Source organism: Cynocephalus volans, chromosome 7 (genome assembly GCF_027409185.1).
Source record: "Cynocephalus volans isolate mCynVol1 chromosome 7, mCynVol1.pri, whole genome shotgun sequence".
Lineage (NCBI taxonomy): Eukaryota > Metazoa > Chordata > Mammalia > Dermoptera > Cynocephalidae > Cynocephalus > Cynocephalus volans.
Window position 1 is genome coordinate 108143822 of NC_084466.1, and position 24833 is coordinate 108168654.

At 39.2% G+C, this 24833-nt stretch overlaps 1 protein-coding gene and 1 non-coding gene across 22 annotated transcripts in view; both read left to right on the forward strand.

Moving 5' to 3' along the window:
- Positions 1-24833, forward strand: part of ANK3 (ankyrin 3) — a 502256-nt gene that overhangs the window by 338902 nt on the left and 138521 nt on the right. For all 21 annotated transcript variants that reach the window (XR_010024083.1, XR_010024084.1, XM_063103187.1 and 18 more), the window contains exons 9-16: positions 6743-6841; positions 12111-12308; positions 14174-14272; positions 16995-17093; positions 18881-18979; positions 21802-21999; positions 23538-23636; positions 23918-24016. Coding sequence is in view for 19 of the 21 variants with exons in the window: in XM_063103187.1 (XP_062959257.1) it covers positions 6743-6841; positions 12111-12308; positions 14174-14272; positions 16995-17093; positions 18881-18979; positions 21802-21999; positions 23538-23636; positions 23918-24016 (990 nt within the window). In the remaining 2 variants the exon portion in view is untranslated. The remainder of the gene's footprint in view (positions 1-6742; positions 6842-12110; positions 12309-14173; positions 14273-16994; positions 17094-18880; positions 18980-21801; positions 22000-23537; positions 23637-23917; positions 24017-24833) is intronic.
- Positions 4108-4213, forward strand: LOC134382835 (U6 spliceosomal RNA). Its single transcript, XR_010024103.1, has one exon. It is a non-coding gene; the product is annotated as a U6 spliceosomal RNA (small nuclear RNA).

The window sequence follows — 24833 nt, forward strand, 5'->3', positions numbered from 1 at the left end:
GGAATTTTCAGTCAACTAATTAGAAAAAGTTTTCGAAAGACTAGCCTAAAAACCCATTCATTCACTCACTCCAATCATTCATTACTTAGTAATTTTTATCGAGTAGCTTTCATGGACGTGGTACTGAGTTACCTCCTCCACAAGATTCAGTTATCTCTTAAACTGTTTACCTTGTCCTCAGAGATAGACTAGTATTAAAGAAAAAATTATTCATGACACTTAAGAAAGAACAGTAAGGCAGACATTCTTCAAAGGGGGGACTACAATGGAATTTTGTGGTAGAGGAAAGAGATCCAGCTCAGTGCTGAACATAACAGGGAAATGGGAGAATTTATAGCCAAGAAGCAAGGTCAGTAGAATTGAAAATTACTAAGAAGAAACATCAGGGGTAAGGGGGATTTTGGCTAAACTGACTTGACAGGACTGTTGCTATAGGCAAACCAGGGTGATAAGACATGGAGGGTAAAGAATAAGGAATATGATCAGATATGAAGAGTGGAGCATTCACCCAGGAAGATTCTTGCTAAAACTGGAGTAAGCAGAGACTCACACAAAGTAGCCCAAAACTCAGGGCCTAGTTGAGAAGAGAGTTCAGAGTTCACAGGAGCCTGACCAGAGTTAGGCCAAAGGGGAGTGTTGTTGTCACTGGCTGAAATGACAAGGCACGCCCACAAATAACTAAAACACCAGGTAAAAAGTTATAGGTTCCCCAAAAGAGGTACAGAAAATGAGAGGGGAGACCTGAACGTAGAGAGGTTACATTTAATTTGGGGAGATGCTTCAAAGAAATGCTGTACTATGGGACAGTAAGGATTTGGATCTTGGAGAAAGTGGGAAGGGACCTCTCAGGAACATGAGGAAGTGTGGGGAAGGCAGAGAAACAGGAAAATGAGAGGCTCTTCCCAGGAGCTGCAGAGAGTTTGTTAATTGGAGTGGAAATGAAGGGAAGAGGGAAAGGCCAGGTCAAACCAAGTGTAGCAGGGACTGATTTTAGAAGACTTTGAAGGCTAACCTGAAGGATGTAGACGTGACTGAGGAGCGAGTGGCAGTTACTGAAGATCTTTTTGAACAGAGGGGTATCAGAATCAGAATTGTGCATCAGAAAAGTGAAGGATGAGCCATACCACCTTCAAAGCCAAAGAAATTAATTCAAAATTAATATTTTTTTTTTTACCAGAAAATAGCAATGAAGTAAAGTCAATGCTTACTAATTTTCCTCCTTAAAAAAAACCCCCAAAACTGAATTAAGTGCGAATCGCTAAATGGCAGATACTTTTCAGTCTCACTGTGAATCAGCTGGTCTTGCCTCTGTCTTCATGACTGTAAAAACTGTGAAGCTAATTAAAGATCTTCCATTAAGTCGAGGCACTAGTTTCCCACTGACCTGTGAATGTCCCAGCAGCTGGACCCACTGCCTGTGCAGCAGGCAGTCATGACATCTTGTACAGCTTCCTGATGACGCATCTCTCCTGCCAGGATTTTGGCTATTCAATGAGCCGCACACCTTTGAAAAGTGCCAGAGCAAATCTGCAGAAGATCCAAAGGAGACAGACACTTGAAATCAATGTTAAAAATACTGCAAGGGAAACTACAGTGGAGTGAGCTGTGCTTAAGGTAGCTCTTTGCAGTTCAGCTGGCACAATGAGTCCTACCTTGGGAAACTAGCTGACTTTCACGGAAGCAAGGTTATTAAAGGAACGAGGGCTAGAACAGTAGCACTTCACGGCTATTCCACGGATGGAAAATGTCACCTTTCCCTACTGAGTCTCTAGATTCTACACGTTTTTAATAAACTCCAGAGATCAGAGGTAGCAGCTTCAGAATGTACCTAAAGGAAGGCTAAGAGCTGCGGAAAGGGCTTGCCCAGGGGCTTTGTCTTAATAGCCAACCCCTCCCAAGACAGCCCTTGATCGTCCAGCATAGTCAGCACCAGTAGCTCTAGTCTAGCTCTGAGTTTAGCCTGCACAGCCTGGGATGAGTGCTTTTACTCCTCTGACCCTTAGGGTCTTTATTTATAAAATGAAAATTACATCTTTCTTATAGGGGTAATTGTGAGGATAAAATCATACGATGTCCCAGATTTGCTTCAAAATGATACAAGAAAGGGGGAAAGGTCAGGATATAGATAAATCATGATTAACCATGGGACAATCATTGTTGAAGCTGAGTTAGGTACCTAGAGGTTCATTACACTATTTGGTCTACTTTTGTCTAAAATATGTTTGAAATTTTGCATAATTGAAACTCTTAAAAAGATGAAGTCAACAGATAGTGTGTCTGTAAGAAGGAACAGTATACTTGAAAGGATTAAGGAGTTGTCAGTTGAGATGGATTTTACTCAGAGAGCCAAACACTTGGCATTCAGCATGCAACATTTTGCTTTGAGGAAGATAATTTGCAGAGATAAATGAGTTGAACTAAATAATTATTTTTCTGTGTGGCCTAGTTTGAAAATATCTACACATATTCTGTCATCTCTTTTTAAAGTCTACTTAAGAGAAAATGAAAAACCATTTTGACCTTTTCGTTCATAAAAGGCAATCACTGAACTGCAGTCTGTGTGAAATGTTTTTTGTAGTGGTAGGTGTGATTATTGTATTATTTCTCCTTCAGAAATGTTTTTAGGTTTTGCACTATTAGGAAGACATTTGGACTTTAGGATGGTTTTTTGTTTGTTTGTTTGTTTTTTATTTAATCCATTCCCAGATTTTATTTTATTAGAAAAATGCTATATCCAATTGAAAGGCTACTTTATTTTAGTTTATGAAAGCAAACATTCTAAATCAACATAAAGGGCAGAAGATTTAAGCATGCCAAAGAATGTTTAAATCAGGTCATGAATTGTTTGCAATTCAAATTTCATTTTTAAAGAATTTTAATACTATTGAGATTTGGCTAATTGTTTAGAAAGAGGGTTGTACCTTATTGCTTATACATTAGGATAATTAGGCATACTTTCAGGATCCTCTCATAATCAAGAAAGTGACTTGAATATACCGAATCAAAATTTGATGTATTTTTATTGTTGTTATTTGTACAGTAGGTATTAAGTATCAGTCACAGGAATCTTCAAGTTGGGAAACACATAAGCCAGGGTGCATGTGAAAACCTCTCCAAAGGGTTTGGAGCCGCTTAGATGGTTTTAAGTGAACAACTCTCCATCTCCTCAGCTTCCTGCTGAGTCTCCTTTCCTGACTGCCTCCGACATGTAGTCCTTCTCTCCTTGTACTAAAGAAGACCTGACTTTCTAACTCTCACCCACATGGCCCAAGGGCGCAAAAACTTCAAAGAGGGAGGGGGCAAAAGGAAGAATTCAAAATATTCATGTTTATGTATCAAAAATTCAAATTGTACCCCATAAATATGTACAATTACAATGTGTCCATTAAAATAGTTTTTTAAAAATCGGGTTGTGTTGAGAACTACATGACTCTAATGACTGAGTAACAGTCTTTTGTATGTCAGATAGTTATAAATCCATTGTAGCCAGCAGAAAGGAAGGACCTAATAGACTTCTATGATGGATTATTGAAAAGAATTCTTCATGGTAGATTAGTAAGTGATTTTTGACATGGAATTCAGAAGGAATTCACAGAATTAGTGATACTGCTATAGCAAAAGTATATCTACCTCATGCTTACACATTTTGTCAACCCTTACATCTACAATAGCAGAAATTATGCGTAGTATTGATGCTGAACCCTAGCAATGAGAAATAGTCATTAATGGATACATGAGCTAGTTGAGAAAAAAATACATCTCAATAAAAGAGAAATTTTTTATAAATTGTTATTCTTCAATAATCACAAATTTTTAAATATATTTTTGCTGTTGTGATCTGTTATGTTCAAATACTTATAATGATAATTCCAATCAGGAGATTTGTATTTGTGTTCTCAGGAAATCTTTAAACATTTCTTAAATTTAAACATATAATTTCATGGCAGAGAAATCTGATGTGATAATCAATAAAAAACACTCAAGCATAAAATTACATTACATTAAGATAAAATTATGTGGGGGAAATGGAATGGAAATAGAAATGCAAGAGGGAAAAAGACCAATGTAAAATTCCTATTACAAATTCCTATTTAAAAAGTATATTCAGTGCTCACTTTGGCAGCACATACATTAAAATTGGAATGATACAGGGAAGATTAGCATGGCCCTGCACGAGGATGACCTGCAAATTCATGAAGCATTCTGTATTTCTACATTGGAGAAAGGACAGTTTCTTCAATAAATGGTACAGGGAAAACTGGAGATCCATACACAGAAGAATGAAACTAGAACCCCATCTCTGACCATACAAAAATTACCTCAAAATGGATTAAAGACTTAAATGTAAGATGTGAAACTATGAAACTACTAGAAGAAAACATAAGGGAAATGCTTCAGGACTTTGGTCTGGGCCTAGATTTTATTGATAAGACCTCAAAGCAAGATAACAAAAGCAAAAATAGACATATGGGACTATATCAAACTAAAAAATGTCTTCACAGCAATGAAAAAATCAACAGAGTGAAGAGGCAACTGGCAGAATGGGAGAAAATATTTACAAATTATTCACCCAACAAGGGATTTATATGCAGAATATAAAGGAACTCAAACAACAGGGAAAAAAACCCTAATAATTTGATTTTAAAATGGGCAAATTAACTGAACAGACATTTCTCAAAAGAAGACATTCAAATGTCCAACAAGTATATGAAAAAAATGCTCAATATCACTAATCATCAGGGAAATGTAAATCAAAACCACATTGAGATATCACCTCACCCCAGTTAGACTGGCTAGTATCACAAAGACAATAACAAATGTGGCAAGCATACAGAAAAAGAGCAACTGTTACACACTGTTGGTAGGAATGTAAACTATTACAGCCATTATGGAAAACAGTATGGAGGCTCCTCAAAAAAACTGAAAATAGAACTACCATGTGATCCAGCAGTCCCTCCTCTGGGTATATATCCAAAGGAAGGGAAATCAGTATGTTGAAGAGATATCTGTGCTCCTGTGTTTATTGCAGCACTATTCACAATAGCCAAGATATGGGATCAACCTACATGTCCATCAACAGATGAATAAAGAAAATGTGGTATATAATACACAATGGAATACTATTCAGCCATAAAAAAGGATAAAATTGTCATTCCAGGCAGCATAGACATTAAGTGAAATAAGCCAGGCACAGAAAGATAACTACCTCATGTTCTCATGTGTGGAAGCTAAATAAAGTTGATCTCATAGAAGTAGAGACTAGAGTAGTGGTTACTAGATGTTGGGAAGGGTAGGGGGAAAGGGAGAGGTTGGTTAGTGGTCACAAAATAACCTAGATAGGAAGAATATGTTCTACAGCACTATGGGGTAACAATTTATTATATATTTTCAAGTAGCTAGAAGAGAGGATTTTGAATGTTCCCATCACAAAGAAATGGTAAATGTTTGAGGTGATGATATGCTCTCTACCCTGATTTAATCATTACATATTATATACATATATCAAAATATCACTTTGTCCTCCATAAATATGTACAATTATGTGCCAGTTAAAGAGGTAATAAAATAAAATGTTTTAAAAATAAAATTACCCCACAAGGAAAACCTTTCCAAAAGAAAAAAGGTTAAAACCAAATTATTTAAATATCTATGAATAGAGTACAGTCAAGTATATTTTTTAAAAAATACTCTTCAATCATTGAAAAAGATCTAGAATTAAATTTTTTTCAGCGGCAATATATCTATCAGTACCATTATATTCTGAAGACTGTAGATAGTATGAGATAATGTGTAAATTAAAATATATAAACTCATGCAGATACTTAGTTTCTAAGTAGTACATCAAACATTGGCAATATTTACCTATTGTTGGTTAGTTGTTGGAGGCTATTTTTATTCTGTTCTTTATACTTTATTTATAGCTTGATTACGATATACAGTCATGCGCTGTTTGACAACAGGGATATGTTCTAAGAAATGCGTCGTCAGGCAACTTCATTAGTGTTCAAACATCACAGAGTGTACTTACACAAACCTGGATGCTATATGATACACCTTGACGCCTACTAGACATCTTGTCTATATGGTATAGCACTGTCACATATGCAGTCTGCTATTTACTGAAACGTCCTTAAGCGGTGCATGACTATAATTCACATACTATAAAATTAACCCATTTGAAGTGTACAACTCAGTGTTTTTTAGTGTATTCATAGAATTGTGGAACTATCTAACTTTTGAATATTTCCATTGTCTCAAAAAGAAATCCCATACACACTGGCAGTCATTCCCCACTCCTCTATATCTAAAATGCCTGGCAGCCACTAATTTATTTTCTGTGTAAGAGATTCCCTGTACTTTCTGTTAAATGTTTCTATAAATCTAAAACTGGTTTAAGAATAATCTGTTAATCTGACAAAAAAATGTATTCTTGTGTTTTTTTACATGGTGGGTATCAAATTACTTATACTGTTTAGATTCCACTGAATGTTCAAAAGAGTAGTGGAGCAGTTATTTAAATGTCAGTATTCTAATATGTGGGAAATTACACACTTTGCAACTACTTAAGCTTTTGAAAAATGTATGTTATACTTATAAATATGAAATTATTTAATGAGGTTATGAGCAGATGTTTGAAGCCCACGGGCCCCAGCGTGTCAGATGCCATGCTGGATCTTGAAATAACCTGCCCTCATAGACTTCTCCATCACTTCTAATGGAAGATGTTGCCTTTGTTCAACAGGATGGTCTGACACCACTGCACTGTGGGGCAAGGAGCGGCCATGAGCAGGTGGTGGAAATGCTGCTTGATCGAGCCGCCCCCATTCTTTCAAAAACCAAGGTAATTTCTTTTCAGGTGTCTAGACATTAGACTGCATTTAGCTCTGAATCCTTTTGCTGGTTATCCAGCCCAGCCTTTTCAATCATAGCCAATGACATAGTTTCATTTTAGCAACAAGGGTAGTAGCTATGTTCACCAAATCTTTAGAGATCCTCAAAATAAGTTTGGGGTTATGAAGCCTTCTTGTAAAATGCACCATACCACAAAGTCATTTTTGTATGTGTTGTTGTTTTGTTTCAAGAATACTTACTGCTTGAGTTGACTCTATGAAATTTTCAGAGCTCAGAAACCAAGCAACATCATCTCTCTTGCTGAACCACTGTAATAGCTTCCTCCTGGTCCCCCATTTCCCCTCTTGCTCCTTTACAATCCAGTTGCCACCTTGCAGTCAGAGTGTTGGAGTGAGCAGGACTGAAGCCATGTTAGGACCTAAAACCGTATGGGCTCTAAAAGATTTTAAAACGACAGTTTTTTTCTTGGCATGCATTTCTCTGAGTTTCCTCTTTTCCATGGTTATTTGATATTTTGAACTGTGGTTATGGGGCAAGATGACATTATTTACATGAATGTAAAGTTGTTGTCTAGGCAGCCTGAAGCTGCAGACTTGCACGTACTTCCCAGACCCTGAGATGTCCTTGTACCCGACTCATAGACTCGGACCCCTCGTAGCCCACATACCCTCCCTCCTGCTTTTCACTTCCCACATTCCATTCCCTCAACCCCCTCTTTAAAAACGACTCAGTAAACCTGAGTCTTTGGGATGGCTTTGGCCTGACCATTCTCCAGGTGTACCGGAGAGATGGAATAACATACGGTCTCCTTCAGCTGAATGTATCTGCTTTTCTAACACCAACCATTTGACATCTGAATCTTTTTTTTCCTTTCCTTCTCGAGGGGTCGGGCAGCCAGACCTGAGTTTGGTAATGAGAGTGCCCATGTACACTGCCAACCAAATTATGTCAGCCTCCTGCTTAAAAGCCCTCTGACTAATTCCTCTTGTTCTTTTTTAAATTTTCATCTTCTCAAAGCAGTATAGGCATAGTTACAAATCAAATTGTTGTCTCCTTTTTTCTCCGATTGTGCATCTCATTATCAATTTGGCTTTTTTCTGAGAAATCTCCTTGATTTTTTCTCCCATGCTTTTAATTTTCAAGAATATTTTCTTGTTTTCTGGTAGCTTCTTTTCTTAAAGTCTTCCATTCTTATTATGGAGAACAGGATATTTTTCTTACCTTTCTGTGAACATTCAAAATAACATTTTTTAATTTAATATTTTTCTGTCTTTCATTATGTTCCTAATTCCTCAGATTTCCTTCTTTCTCTTTGTTTGCTTTGGCTCTATTTTTCATGTTGGAGGATTCCCACAAATGTCTGTACCTGACTGTTTAGTGTCAGACACAAACATTTGAGTGGAAGCTCTGTGAGGATCAGGAGATGCTGGGACAGATGGGTCCTCTCATGTCAGGATTACTTGCTCTTTTTATTGGGGGCAGTTCAGTTTTTTTTCGAGACAAATCCTCCAACCTTTTGCAGTGCACACCTGTGTGAACACGTTCTGCGTAAGAGAAAGGGCCTGTCAGTCTTCTTGTCCTCTGCGTATACTTTCACCATAATAATGATAACTAATATTTACATAGTGATTACTGCATATCAGGCCCTACTTTACATATGTAAACTCATTTAATCCTCACAGTAACACTATGAGATAATTGTGTTGCTATTATACCCTTTTCATAGAAGAGGAAACTGAAATCCAAAGAGATAAAGTGGCTTTCTCAAGATTTCTCAGGTTGTGGTAGAACAAGAATCAACCTCAGCAGTCTAACTGCAGAGATCTTATCCCTAACACCTACACTGTCCTTCCTTTTTCTCTGATCACCTGTTCTCAGTTCAGATCCTCACCACTGCCCTCTGCTCTACCTGAGACCCTGAGTCTGAATCTCTCTGGTTCACCTCCAGAGACTAAACCCCTGGTTCCCTGCAGGGAAAGAGGGGGCAGTTGTCTGGCTTTGCTGAGTTGGGAAGGGCCGGGAAAACTGACAGCTCTGTACTCAGCCTTTGAGCCAGCCCCACTTTCAGCCCCAAGTCTCATCTTATCTTTCAGGGTATTACATTTCCACATCCCCCACCTTTTGGAGGTTTGAGATATAATTCAGCTTGTCTTTAATTATATCCAGCAGTGTGCTAGAGCCAGATTGTATCGGCTCCCAAGAGCCTATGTGTACATCCCTTCCCAATTCCCCATTCAGTAGCATCACAGTGACAGCTTGAAATTGGTCATAGCAGGGGTCTTTACACCATGGAAATTAACAAATGGTACACACTGGCCCTTTTCTTTTTTGAGTAGTTGATTATTAAACGATTGTCAGCACGCCAGTGATACCTCCATAGACACTTAGGTTTCAGCCCTCTCTGTTACGCTAGATGAGCTGTAGCATTTAAATCCTCTTCATATTCCAAAATTTGTAGACATCAGTCATCTTTTGTTTCCTCTCCCGCTGTGTATGTGGGAATGGGAAAGGACACAGCACCGGTGTGCCCTTATGGCTTTTCTCTTTTAAATTCCTTTACTGCTTCTTGGTGGAGTTTGGGAAAGGAAAGATAAATAGATGTTACATCTACCATGTTTAACCAGAAGTTTCCCCCTGCACTGAGAATAAACTCCTTACCAGATTCTGACCACCTCTCTGCATCATCTCCTCCTGTTCACTCCTTAATCACATCTTCCGGCCAACCAGCCTTCTTTTATTTACTCAAATACTCTAAGTTTGTTCTTACTTCCTGTTCGCCCAGTCTGAGTTCCCTCAGCTTGTCCCAGATCTCTGTGATCTCCATACATTCTTCAACTCAAATGTCATCTTCTCTGACTGGCCTTTTCTGATCCCCTAAGTCAGTGCCATTGCACCATATTTTATTTCCTTTAGAGCTCTTAACACTGTCTTTTAATTGTCTCTTTGTTTGCTTATTTGCTTGCTGTTGGGCTGTGTTCAGTAGCATGAAATCAAAAACTGTTCCTTGTTCAATGCAATACCTCAATCACCTGGATCTGTGCCCAGCACATAGTAAGGCTTCAATACATATTTGCTGGAGGAATGTTAAGTGAGTGAATGCATTCCTAGCTTTGAGGTAATCTGTCAGTTCTTCAAGACTTTCATCTTACTGAGCTAAGAAAGCCCCTTCACATTGGATCCATCGTTTCAGGTGCCAGATGTAATACTTGTATGATCTCTTTCCTTGGGGCAGACGATCTTTTCTTTCCTTTTTTCTTGTCTTTCCCAATGACCTATAAGTTTACCCCGCATGCATCATTATTTTGTGGATCGTTAGAAAATCTCCTTCTGTTATGGGCACCGCCCCCCATCTCTACTCTCCACTCGGTCATTTGTTCTCTCAGATTTTGTTTCTTTGTTTACTTCAAGTTTCGCTGTAAGACAGGATCAAAACAAAAGGAAAGGAATGTTTTGGCAGGAATAAACCAGTGCATATGCTCACGGTGGCAGTGCCTCAAATAGGACGTGTTCCCACCCGTATCGCACCTTTGTTTCTGCTTTGGTTTAAAATGTTTGAGAGGAATTTTTTAGGAAGAAATATCCTGATTGACTGACAGTATGTGAGGTCTTTAAACTTATATAAATATTTATGGTCTTTAAACTTATATAAATATTTCTGCATATGCAGGGCTCTCTGGTGGGCAATATGGGGAAATTATCAACCATGGACCTCTCGCCTTCAAGAAACACAAATAATTGAAATACATGGCAGTGAATGAATAGTGCCATGAGAGTGGCTAAAGAGCTTACAGTATTTTTTCACATCTTGAACACTTTTATGTTGTTCATTGATAAATTGGGGGGGGAATAATTCAGAGGATTCAGAAATGCCTGGTTCATTGTTGCATGTTTGATATACTATTTTCAAAATTCATTGATAACAGGGCCGAGCCCGTGGCACACTCGTGAGAGTGCGGCGCTGGGAGCGCAGCGATGCTCCCGCCACGGGTTCGGATCCTATATAGGAATGGCTGGTGCGCTCACTGGCTGAGTGCCAGTCACGAAAAAGACAAAAAAAAAAAAAAATTCATTGATAACAACTTTTTTGGAAACTGAATTTGGGGGGACAAAAAAACCACATATCAGAAACTTCCTTTTAAGGGGCTGGCTGGTTAGCTCAGCTGGTTGTCAGAGCATGGTTCTGATAAACAGCAAGGTCCAGGGTTCATTCCCTGTACCAGCCAGCTCCCCAAAACAAACAAACAAAAAAAACAAAACACATATCAGAAACTGAATTTGCTAACAAATTACTTTTTTCCCCAAATTATGTTACAATTAAGAGACTCTTTTGATAATTGGATTCTCTAGGAATTTTCCAGAATCCCCTACTTTACCTCTGAATTTAGAGGAAGCATGCAAGAGAGACTGACATCTTAATATCTTGTTTTACCTTCATTAGGAAACATTTATTGAATGCTAAATGTCATTCTGACTTTTTTAAGGTTTTATTTACCTTTGACCCTATACATTTTTTCTCTCAGCTCTTTAAATGAATCTTCAACTCATTCCTGCTGCACGTGATTAACTGTGCTATTGAACCCAGCTGACTTCAACTGTGGGAAGCATTAGCTAATGAGTTGGTCAGTCCCCTGCCTTTCCTCGTCATAGACGCATGGGGGCACCAGATTAACAGAAAAGGAAAAAGTTTTCCTTTTTGCATTGACGTCAGATAAAATGTGCTGCTGTGTTCAGACCATTTTTTTCTAATTGGTGAAACATAGTATTCACTATTAAGTATTTGTAATCTGTAAGGATAAAATAAATCCCAGGGCTGGCCATTTAGCTCACTCGGTTAGAGTGTGGCACTGATAACACCAAGGTCCGGGGTTCAATCCATGTACCAGCCAGCTGCCAAACAAAAAAATAAAATAAACACCAGTCTTTTCTTGCCCTTAATTTTTCTATTCAATCTTACATATTAAGAATTCCTGTTCATTAGGAATGCAGTAAATGAGGGGCCTTAGTGTAGTTCACACTACTTTTAAATCAGGAAAAGAAATTATCCTTGACAATTTGTTATTGATTGACATAAGAAGTGGGCGAACCAATTTTAAAAGTATCTGTACTTCAAAATAGTTGTCACAACCTTTTAAAAATAGAAGATATTCACATGTGAAAAACTAGGGTTTTTATCTTTTTATGTTCACACTTTAGTTTGTATTGGTACGTTTGCATTTAAAAGGTAAAACAATAAACTCTGATTTTCTTATGTGTTCCAGAATGGATTGTCTCCCTTGCACATGGCCACACAAGGGGATCATTTAAACTGCGTCCAACTTCTCCTCCAGCATAATGTGCCCGTGGACGATGTCACCAATGACTATCTGACTGCCCTGCACGTGGCTGCCCACTGTGGCCATTACAAAGTCGCCAAGGTTCTCTTGGATAAGAAAGCTAACCCCAATGCCAAAGCCCTGGTGAGTGACTCAGCCATCAGGTACAGCCTAGGTTTTCTTGCTGGTGATGTGCTACCTGTGCATGTGAAGGGAATGCTTTCGAGGAGGTAAAATGGAAGGTGCTAGTTAAATAAAGTGTACTTCTTGTCAATTATTTTCAAATATCCTTCTGGGAAATCTACAAAACCTATTATTTCTGACATGAACAAGACTGATGTAACTAAGTTGTTAACCTCTTTATGATCATACTAGTGATTCTTTTATATCAATAAAACCCGAAGAGTGTATAATTACAGAAAAGACTGAAGTGATCAGTCTCATCTTATTATAGGTAAAGGTATAATTCTGTGAGTTAGAAGTTTTTTTCTGAGATCTAAAAAACTGGGGCAAAATGATCAAAAAACTTTATTTTAAACATAAGAGGTCTAGGAATTTGTGAGCTAAATTGTTATATCATGTTAACCTTGTAAGTTAAGGAAATCTTGCCTGTCATCTTCTTTTCGTTTTTGCCAATGAAAATTTTGGTCTAGTTGGTAGTCGTAACTCTTAAAATGATTTGTTCTTTCAACCTTTAGCTGTGCTATACTTTGGTTTTCTCAGAAAGATGGTGTTTGTAGTCCTTGGAAAAATAAATAGTCCCAACTTAGTAAGCTGTTTAAATTTAGTTCAAAATAAGCACCCATGTTTAGAAAAAAATAAATCACCAAATTTTGGGAAAATATGTGAGTTTACTAACAATTTTGAGGTAAAGGCTATCATCCAATCAGCCCTTTTAGGAAGGATCTCTGCTCCTTTCCAGATGGTGTGGTCGCCCTATCTGAATGGATCCCTAGTGCCGCTGCTGCTCCGTGGACTCTAAAATTTGTAGTGAGCTAGAAAAAATGATGAAGCAGGTTCTCTCCGGATCCCAGACAGCTCCACTGCCACTGTAATTCTAAAAGCTTTTATCAGAGCAGCATTTCAGGAGTTCTTAACCTGCCCAGTATATCAGACATGTCTTTGAATTCTGAGAAGGGAGGAAAAGAAATGAGCAATCATGATTCATTTTTTTCCATTCAAGAAAAAAGTCTTAAAACAGGGTGTGGGCTCTTGCTCTCATTTTCCTCTGACGCTAGAGATTTCACAACATATGGAGGTAATAGCCAGTCGTCCTGGGATGGACTGTGGCCAGATAGATGGTCTCAGGAACCTCCATGGAAGCACTTGCAGTGACTTTGACCTAAGCTTTTAAAGTACACCCTGGTATTTTATAGTTCTTCAATGGCAGCTGAAACATGCACCATAGTCTCTATTAGGCAGGACAATCTGGTAGGTAATTTGTTGAAAAGCAGGTTCTTTTATTAGATTAAATATTAAACCAAATGATCCAAATAATGTTGAGTTGTTTAAATTTCTGCTTCCTTGGAGTAAGCACCTACTTGAATCTTAAAGCTGGAGAAGAAATGAACACATTTTAGAGCTGTTCTTAGTTGTGCTAAAATACAGCAGAGAAGTCAGGATAGGTATGGGTGGCTGAGATGACAAATGGGCCCAGCTGTTTTTAGTCTGTGTTTGAAATGAGGTAGAGGAGGAACTTACTATTTGGAAGAGTGTATTCCAAAATAAAACAATATAGGGAAATGCATGGCCATTTTGCCTTAACTACTAGGAGATTGTAACAAAAATTCACTTCCTGTTCTCGATTACCGGGCACCTTGGGCTCCTAGGAGCAGCTAGACTACCTCTGCGTCCAGAGAAGAATCTACATTCTGTTTAACCCCTTGTAGTTTCTGTTTGTTTTAAAGTCTTTACAGCACATCATTTTATCAAAAATATTTTACCGCACACTGTGGAACTGGATTTCGGTAGAATGTAGTTAAACAGATACATGAATGTGTCCTTTGCAGAATGGCTTTACTCCTCTTCATATTGCCTGCAAGAAGAACCGAATTAAAGTAATGGAACTCCTTCTGAAACATGGTGCATCCATCCAAGCTGTAACCGAGGTGAGAGGAGCGGGGTTTCTGGGGTCCTGAGGTGCTGAGAGAATAGTCTTAGCAGCCAGAGTACATGCCATCTCCAGGACTGGCTGGTTTTGCTCGTGTGTCACTGCTGCAGACTGCATTCTGAACTCTTCAGCAGAAGGGCTGCCAGTCCTCAGGGAAAGCACGCCAGAGTGGGTGGAGGTGGGTGCAATGCCATCATTGGGACTAAAAATGTAACCCGAACACACGCCCATGCTGAGTGGTGCCATCATGGGGAGTGTAATTGATATGAAATTCTATAACATAGTGCTTCTCTAATGGGGGCAGGTTTGTCCCCCAAGGGGCATTTGGCAATGTCAGGAGGTATTTTTAGCTGTCACAACTGGATAGTACTACTGGTGTCTAGTGGGTAGAGGCCAGGGGAGCTGCTTTGCATTTTATAGGACAGACTCCCACGACAAAGAATTATCTGGCCCAAAATGTCAAATGTGCCAACCTTGAGAAACCTCCCATAACACAACTTCTGTGTTTTCATAAAGTAACAATTGCTCAGTCCAAAAACTCGAAATTAAGGAAACACAGACTTGCTGAAGTTAGAAAAGGACTCGTTCTCGGTATCTTTCATATGAACAAACTCAGAACTCAGAGAAATGATGCATCACATCAGGGCTGAGCCTTCAACCTAGAAAACCCAGCCTGGCATCTACCCCTCCAGACTCCCCCATCCCCCCACCTCCAAGTCCCTCCCTCTGGTCTTGGTCGCCACTGATTTTGGCCATTGGCACCTCCCAAGACTGGACACCCTTTTGTTCACCTCTGTTTGTCTGCACCTCCATGGGTCACACCCCCTTCCCAGGCTAATCCTGCACATCCTTCAGGACCAAATCTGGGCCACCGTCTCCAGGAACACTTCCCCCACACCCTGGCCTGGACTAGGTGCTCCTTCTAGGGACCATCACCTCATCCTGTGCGTATTTCTTTCAAAGCAGCTATCCAGCTGTCTTACTTATGACCCACCTGCTCCTGCAGGTCCCCCAGAAACCACAGGCTTCTTGAAGGCAGGGCTGAGTCTCACTGGTTGGTCTTCACATACCCCCAATGCCTGGCCTACACATGCTAGATCATTCAGTAAAGTTGTGTTGAACGCTTGATGCTTGAGTAACGAATGGAAGCAAACGTAAAAATGAAAGTCTAGTCTAGTGACTGTTGCTTGGCTTCCGTTTCTTACCTACAGATGGAATATTTGCTTTGACTTGTAACACAAAATTATTAAAATTATTAGATGAATTAAATATTGGAGAATATTAATACGGAATTGCTCTTTTATCAGACTATGGCTTCATGTTAGGCAACCTGTTATTTTAAGTATGAAATAGTAAGTTCTCAGTGCATTGAGAGCCCTTTTCAAAGATCAGAATAGGCTCTGAAATAAAAACCAGTTTTTTACTGCTGTTTGAATGAGTGTCCAGAGTGGTCGGCTGCTGGTGAGAAGGTGCCACAGCCAGCCCTCTGCTCCCTGACAACTTTAAAAAGCCATTCAGACCAAGACTTTGCCTTGTACAAGTTCTAACAGCTCCCCTGCTGATGAAAAAAGGTGCCAAACTATAAGAAAATTCTCATTTTCCTCATTTTTTTCACTATTCTTCCCAATATTTGAAGTCTGGGCAGCCAAAATTATTCTTCTTCTTTTACCTCACTTTTACCATATAGAGTTCCTTTCATATTTTTTTTTTTGACATTTCTCAAATTTTTGTTGACATTAATTATTCCTTTCTCTCCCTTTTTAAAAAACAGGTCAGCTTATTCTAGGCTTATTAAATTGTTAAATTATGGTATTCATGTTGTAAGTTGAATTAAATTCTGAAAAATAAAAATGGAATCATTTTTTATAAAAGGCACAACTAAAGTGCACTCTTTAACAATATTATTGATTTGAGACTTTGATCCTCTTTTTTACTTATCCACTCTACTTAAATCTCACATTCATGGGCACATTTGATATAAAATATCTTAAAATCAATAAATTCTGCTTTATGCTGAATAGTGTTCTGGGTTGTATGTGCGTGTGTAGCTTTGGAAGCAAACAAAAATTAAGGCTTAGTCTAGTGACCATTCTAATATCTGCCTTAATTATATTACCTTAATTTATAGTACTCATAAAGTTAAAAAATGAAATGATTGAAATGGTTAATACTGATTTGCTCATTTATTAGAGGGATTGCTTTGTGTTAGGTACCTTGCTCTTTCAATGTAATATAATCAGTTTTTTCTCAGTGTATGGGAATCCTTTTTAAAGCTCAGAATAAGATCTGAAATAAAAGTCAACTTTTTACTAATGCTATGTAATCACACTGCCCTCCACCCCCAACACACACACACATGCTCACATGGATAAGGAATTTAGTAGCAAATGAAAAAATCTTCAAGTTATTTCTCTCTCAATTTTTTTCACAGATCTATATCAAAAGTATGAAATAAATATTTTTCTTCTTTAATGGATATGATGAACTTTTCATAATCACAGATTTGCTTTAGGGAAATGGTATGTGTTGATATATTTGCCTTATAGAATGTGTGGATGTCCTGATATCTCCTGATCTGATCACTAAACTGGTTAAGATAAATAGATGGTGGATGGATCGGTGGATGAGTGGATGGGTGGAGGCAGGTAGGCAGGCACACAGACAAACAAACCCTTTTTATGATAAGCCAACAAATCAGCATTTCCTTTTTTTCCCCTTAGTCGGGCCTTACTCCAATCCATGTTGCTGCCTTCATGGGACATGTAAATATTGTATCACAACTAATGCATCACGGAGCCTCACCAAACACCACCAATGTGGTGAGTATCTTTTTAATAAAGAAGATCCAATTTAAGAAATTGGCAAAGGTGGCTTTTATCTACTCATTTTTAATTGTAATTAGTTACTATTTAAATTGACTGTTTAAAAGGACAGAATTTAAGGATACCTTTGTTTTTCTTTACTTTGAAGGCAAAATTCGTTCAGTCACTAGTTGGCCACAAATTGTTAAGACTGATGGACTGTATCCATTAACCTTATAGGTAGATTACTATGGGATATTATGTTTTTAAAAATAAAGTGTATGGGTGGATTTTTCTATAATAGAAGCATTAAAAAGTACTTCATATTGAGGAGGTGGTCAGACATTGTCATTAATTATATAAAGAAGTGATTTCAAGTAACTTCAAAGTAATCTCTTTAGTATGCTTCACCAAGTTATAGCAAACCCACGGAACTCTGAGATCATAGATTATCAAATGATGATGTTTCCCACACTAAACATTGCTCTGGCGGAACCATGAGACTCACTTCAGAGTATACATCAGAGCAGTATTACTCTAGATCTGCATGTGGCATTTGACATTGTTTTACAGAACTCAAATTTGACATCATAATAATATTAGCAAACTGGACCACAAGCATGAGAACACTCCTTGGACTCATGAGCATTAAAGAAGTAGAAATAAAACAAGCAACCTTCTGGCTCCAAAGGGGCCAGATCTAAGGTCCTTCATGCTCACACCGAAGGTGGGCCTCCCTAGTAGGGCACTGGATTTTCTAGCAGCCCCAATCAGCACATCCATAACATAGAAACAGACCAGTTTCTCAGCTGAATACAATCTTTCCTGGTACTAATTCCAGAGAATGTCTTCCTTCACAAAGAGAACTCTGGGTAATATACTAAACAACATCCCCAATACCTTCCTAGTAAACACGGTAACATGTTTTCCATGAAATCTTTGTATGTCCTTCCATGGAGGTAGATGGCCTATAAAGCAAATCTTAATTTATAAAAGCAGTTTAGAAGTGGGCATCTTTTGCATGAAAAAATGTATTTGATTTTTATTACTTTTACATTTTAATGTAGCCATATTTTCTCTATTGTTTTCCTTTTTTGTTAAATAAATGAATAATAATCTAAAGTCTATTTGATGAAAAGGTGTGGGGAGGGGTGGTCCAGTGACCAAGAAAATGACCTCTTTGTATAATGCCCAAAGAGTAGGATACTGATTTGTTTAGTTTAAGCAGGGAATGGGAGCCATCAGCAGACAAGCCAGGTCTGGCCCTTGGATGTGTTTAGATTGCCCATGCAGTGTTCTTGTTTTTAATTCTGATTTCATGGTCAACATTTAAGAATTAGGAAATTTACACAAATATCCAGACTGCCACTTTTGAAAAGGAGGAAGATGTGGCATGTCAGGGCTGGCATTCTGCGCAGTGGCCCCAGCAATGTGCAGATGCTTTTAGGGTGGGTGTGGGACTCTCTTGCTGAGCACTCTCCACCTGCCCTGCCTCACTCGTTTACCTCCTGCCTCGCCCCTGTGAGCATTCACCTCTTCACCCCCAGTGAGGCCATCTGGTAGATTTCTGAGCAGCGCTTCTGGTACTGCTGGTGGCTGGGCTCCCTAGGGTTATACCAAAGTCCTTGCCATCGTGGATCAGGTTCCCATGAAATTCTTATGTATTTGATTTCCTGTCTATTCAATAAGGAAATGCTTAGGACTATTTTTTGCTTTAAAAAAAAAAGTCCATCATAAGCTGTCTGCCAAATGAAATAAACTCTTCTTCAGAGTACAGTTAATGTACTTTGGCTCCTATTCCCCAGAGAGGAGAAACAGCACTGCACATGGCAGCTCGATCTGGCCAAGCTGAAGTTGTGCGGTATCTGGTACAAGACGGAGCTCAGGTAGAAGCCAAAGCTAAGGTATGTGTAATACATGAAAGTTGTTGCAACTGAAGAAGAAACCGTTGATTTTAATAAAACCTTTAAACATAGACAGTGCTGTCTTTCAAGAACATTTTTAAAGTAGTGAACAACCTCCAATGAAAAAAGTCTCTACCCAAGTAATATTGTAAATATATCCCTTCCCATCACATTTGTTTATTTAGTTCTTTAACAAAATTTAATTGAACAAGAACTGTGCCAGAAACCATCCTTGGCACATTGCAAGTCCCTAACAGACTAGGAACCAAATCTGGGCTTGGTATAGAGATCAAACTCCATGGAGCTGATGTGCAGAGCTTCTAGAACAAGTGCAACTTGAAAGGATTATTGAGCTCTTTGGGTTGACTTGTATGTCAGCTGTCACAGTCACCAAAAGAAAAAGTACATTTTTATTTTTTCTCCACAAGTTGTGAAACCATAAACCCTGAGAGCTGTTTCAGGGATCTGTCTTTACATATAAGAGTTGAGGCTGGATGCTTCTTCATCTGCCTGGTGTTTAGCCTCCAGTAGAAACCCAGTTATGTGCCACTATCCGGGTAGATAGTTGGTCTGGTAATCAGAATGACTGTTCAGGTCGGGAATCATGAATAAATACATAAATACCTTAATCATTTAATTTTAGCTTACAATACATAAATGTACAATTATTTGCCATTTGTTTGTGCAGTGTGCAGTTTCCAGTTTCAGGTTAAGTGGAGAAAAAATTGGGACATTTGTGAAGCAGTTTGAGTACAGAATATTTCTAGATCTTTATAACTTTCCCCCAGTGTATTCACTTGTCTCACCCATATCTAATTTGACCGTAATTGTTTTTTTATTAACTTCTATCAAGGCTCTCCAAAGCTTTCAACATATTATTCTGAGGGAAAAACTGTTTTACTTGTTAATGTATTGTCTAATTGTTTAATTAAAGTAACTAGTACAAACATAGTACAAACTGGTGAAGTAACTGGTACAAACATACTAGTGTGTTAACACACAACTGAGTCTTTGTAAGCATAAAATCCACAGGTCACGACATCCTAGACTGCAGGCCACAAGCCTGAGTGTCAGTGTACCATGGCGCCAGTTGGTGAATTTTAAAGACAATCTGGAAAAGAAGTCAGCAAACTTTTTCTGTAAAAGACCTGTTAGTAAATATTTTAGACTTTGCAGAATGCACTGTCTCTGTCGCAGCTACTCAATTCTGCCATTGTAGTGTGAAAGCAGCCACAGTAAAAGCAGCGATGGACTATACATAAACAAAGGGGCATGACTTTGTCCCAATAAAACTTTATTTACAAAAACAGCAGCAGCTGGATTTGGCCCCTGAGTTGTAGTTGGCTGACCCCTGACCTACAGGGTGTTAGTTAATCTGCTAAATTGGTTAAATGAGATAACTAAGAGGCTATAATCCACCATGGGTTACAAGAAACCTCACATTTATGAGTGTTAGTTACATATCAAACATCATGTCTAGGGAATGGTTTCATCCACAAGCTGAAACTGAGGATAGGATTTCTACTTATCATTTCATCAAGGAGGTACTTTAATATAATGGTAAACAGCCTGGCCACCTCAGCCAGGCTGCCTGGGTTTGAATCTTGGTCCACCATTTCGTAGCTGTGTAACACTGAGCAAGTTAATTAACATCTCTGTGCTGCATTCCCTTTTCTAGAGTCCCCATAAAAAGAATGGGAATAATGATGGTTGCTATTCATAGGGTTGTTGTGAGGGTTAATGAATTAGGTGGAGTACTTCAAACAGAGCCTAGGATATAGTAGGTGTTCAGTAAATGCTTGGTGGTGCTGCTGGTGGTAGTATAGGTACATGGGATTTTTCTTTGGCACTTACATTTTTCTGCTTTCAGTATTCCTCTTCTCCCTTGTGGCATCTCCCCTAATTTCTCTTATGCTTCCTTCTGACTACATAGCCCCTCTTGCTTTGACCTTGACCCTCATCCTACTTATCCTCCCCAAACAGTGTCCTGAGTTCTAGCCTCTTCTCTCTGCCTACCCTACTTAAAGAACTTACCTGAACCCTATAACATTTCAGTAGGGAATTTCTATCTGGAGGACCACCACAGGGCATCTTTGGGCAAATTAGGAAAAGGCAACCCTCCTACTTGAGGATAAGGCCCTAAGGGTACAGGAGTTGGTGAGTATCTCATGCTTTTGTGTGAATTGTAATAAGGTGGCCCTGCACTCTAGGCACATGCAGCCCATGCCAGAGTCCACACTTGGCAAGCAGAGGGCATCAGCCCCCATCAACCCCTGTAATTCATTCATGTGGTTCCATAATAACTAGTGGATGTTGAATATCCCTCCCAGGTATGTGAGTTTTATGAGGATACATTCTCTTATCTCCCAAAAAAGGAGTCATTAGAGGTTAAAAATTGATCCTTGGGCCGAGCCCGTGGCGCACTTGGTAGAGTGCTGCGCTGGGAGCGCGGCAACGCTCCCGCCGCGGGTTCGGATCCTATATAGGAATGACTGGTGTACTCAATGGCTGAGTGCCGGTCACGAAAAAAAAAAAAAAAAAAAAAATTGATCCTTTATGGCAGGTGGCAGTGGGAATAATTTATAGGTAGAACTGCCTTTCAGTTTTCATACTAGTAGGTCATTCCAAGGGTGTTTAAGGAGCTTAGGTCCACCAGTTTCACATTTCTGAATGCGGAAGAAAAGATAATTGAGATTCTTTTTAGCATTGAATCAGAGTTGAATGTACCTCTGGCATCAAGCAGCAAGTGTTCCCTGAATTTTTCATGACGGCACCATTGTTTTCTCAGCTCATCAGCCTTGCATTTCTGCCTTGCTATTTAGGATGACCAAACCCCACTCCACATTTCAGCCCGACTGGGGAAGGCAGACATAGTACAGCAGCTGTTGCAGCAGGGAGCATCTGCAAACGCAGCCACGACTTCTGGGTACACCCCGCTTCACCTGGCAGCCCGAGAGGGACATGAGGATGTCGCCGCTTTCCTTTTGGATCATGGAGCATCCTTATCTATAACAACAAAGGTAAGAAAGCGAGTCTTGGAATCCTGCTGTGTACCCCAAAGTACATCCTCCTTACAGTTCCCAGAACTGCCCAACAGCATCTGTACTTGGGATCCCAGGTGTTCATTAACATGACCAGCAAAGCCCAGGGATGGAGTAGGGTAGTTGTTCATATTTTGTGGGTTTGGTTGTTTTTTGTCTTAAGTTTCTCAGTACATTATCTTCTAATGAAACCTTACTGATATCTAGAGTTGGAGATTTCTTACCAGTTATTTAATAGACCTAAATGGTAGCTTAAAAACACACCTACAGATCTCTCTTGCTGAAGCCTAGTATACAAACCACATTATCAAAGCTCAGTGGTAGATGCTTTTATAATACTTTCAAGTCAGTAGGTAAATTTTTCTTGGGTTGTTTTTTTGTTTGTTGTTGGGGCGGGGTTGTCATTGCTATGACAACAATGGTTTCTTTTTTTTTTTTTCAACTCTGATGCCTTAGAGTAACACCCTAGCATACAGTTGCTCTGCATGTGCAGAATGTGAAATTTGGAGCTCATTTTTCTTGTGATGTTGCATAAATCTAGCAAGTGTGATAGCAAGATGAATTGGCTTATGGCATGTCTTAAAAAGCTAGTAATTGGTGTTGTACTCTCTTATTTGGATTCAGATAAGAAGGATTAATGTGTAGCCAATGCAAAAGATGATTACAAATACTTTGAAAACTATCTGAATAAATGTCATCTCACATGATTCTTGGGCTTTTCGGTAGAGTTAAGATCCAAGTTCCTGGATCTCATTGAATATGTGAAACAGAATAACAAGCGATGAGGTTTTGGATGCTCCAAGCCCTTCATTATGACAGCTACCCATTGGTTGTAGTTTGTCATAGTCTCATGAGGTCAAATGTGTTGAGAGCCTTCCCTAACGGAGCGTGCTGATTGACTGGTTGATACCCAGATCCTTGGAGGAGTTGGAAGCAAGGGAGAGCAGTCACTTAACTCTCAGCAGCCAACTCTTGCATATTTGTTGGGCTAGAACCATGTGCCATTATTCAGTTCACCTGTAGTGGTAAAGGTAAGAGAATGTCTGATTCCTACTCCTGAAGACTAGAGCATATGGGAGGACATGAGTATATGTGGGGAAATAGGGAAGAGAAAGTGTTCAGTCTGGTGATGTGAGATCGCAAGAGGTCCAGACTTGCTCTGTATTTTTTCAGGCTCTCCAAGATGGGTCTGGGACCCCGTAACCTAGATATAAAACCCCAAAATAGCTCTGGAATAAGCCCCAGATCCAGCTCTTCAACTTCATTCTGGTTAGATCCCTGATTAGTTCCTTAATTAATGGCATGTTTTGGCTCAGTCAGCAGAGGAAGAAAGATTAGAGATCCTGGAATGTTCTGTTCATCACTATTGATAAGTGGATTCTTTAACTGTTATCTATGAGGCTTGGTTCTTAAATGCAGACTTAACTGCTCATGAGCATTAGAATAATTCATCAGTTCCAGAAAAGCAATGCCCTTTTGTCATCTCTATTATTCATTATTTTTGTTTCTTTTTTCAGAAAGGATTTACTCCCCTTCACGTGGCAGCAAAATATGGGAAGCTTGAAGTAGCCAATCTCCTGCTACAGAAAAGTGCATCTCCAGATGCTGCTGGGAAGGTATGAGACCAGTGGCCACCCTGTCACAGGCCACTTCCACGATAACAAAGCAAGCACTTGCTAATGTTCACCAGCAGCCACCCAAATTATAACTAAAGCAGACTTAAGTCCCACTAGGATGAAGAGCACTTGGGAAATAGGACGTGAATGCTGGGGCCCCCATATTGCGGAAACTGGAACTGTGTTCTATGTTGCCTCCAATCTAATCCCGTTTCCTGCATCTAGGCCTCTGATGTTAAGACACTTTTGACACTGGTTGTTGTTTCTGCACGTGTTTTCAGAGCGGCCTAACTCCACTGCATGTAGCTGCACATTATGATAATCAGAAGGTGGCCCTTCTGCTTCTGGACCAAGGAGCCTCACCTCACGCATCCGCAAAGGTACCTGTCATTCCATAACATGAGGACACTGGCTGGTTGTGTCTCTCGGTCTTGTACATCTACTTTTGCTTCATGTGTCGTGCCCTCCTAGCTCAGGCACCATTTAAAAATCACAGAAATCAAAGTGCCTTAGGAAGTCTCTGTCTTCAGCTATTAAGTCAACTAACATAGTAGGTGCTCAATAAATACTCACTTGTCAGTTGATTTTCCTTGAAAAGCCAGGACATCCTGGAGCCTGGGAGGAACAGGAGTTGGAGTACTCTGGTCAGATTAAAGACATACGCACAGAGCTGGCCAGTGAGCTCAGTTGCTTAGAGCGTGGTGCTCGAAACACCAAGGTCAAGGGATCAGATTCCCTCACCGGTCAGCTGGCAAAAAAACAAAAACCAAAAAATGTAAGCACAGTCTGAGGGGGTTAAAAAGTTCTAATGGGTGACAATTATGAAATATGTATTACAACTTTCCAGCCATAAAACATTGCCTTCCAGTTGTTTATTTGTGTTTAATAAAATAGGTTGAGAGGTTATTATTATTGCTAAGGAGAATCTTTATTCTTATTATTATGGCATTTTTGACCAGTAGACAGCTTAAAGGTTTTTTTTCTAAGAAAAAAGATGAATAGAGATACAGATATCTTACTATTCCGGTGTTCTGATTTGAGGGGCAAATCATAAAGAAGTATTTATTTAAAGACAGGATAATAGAGTGCTATTGATTTAATAAGTTCTCTGTTGTTAAGCAGGTGCCTCTGATCAGAGAACACTAGAATGATACAAACGGCAATTTAAATATTGTATAATTTTTTTTCTAAATACTA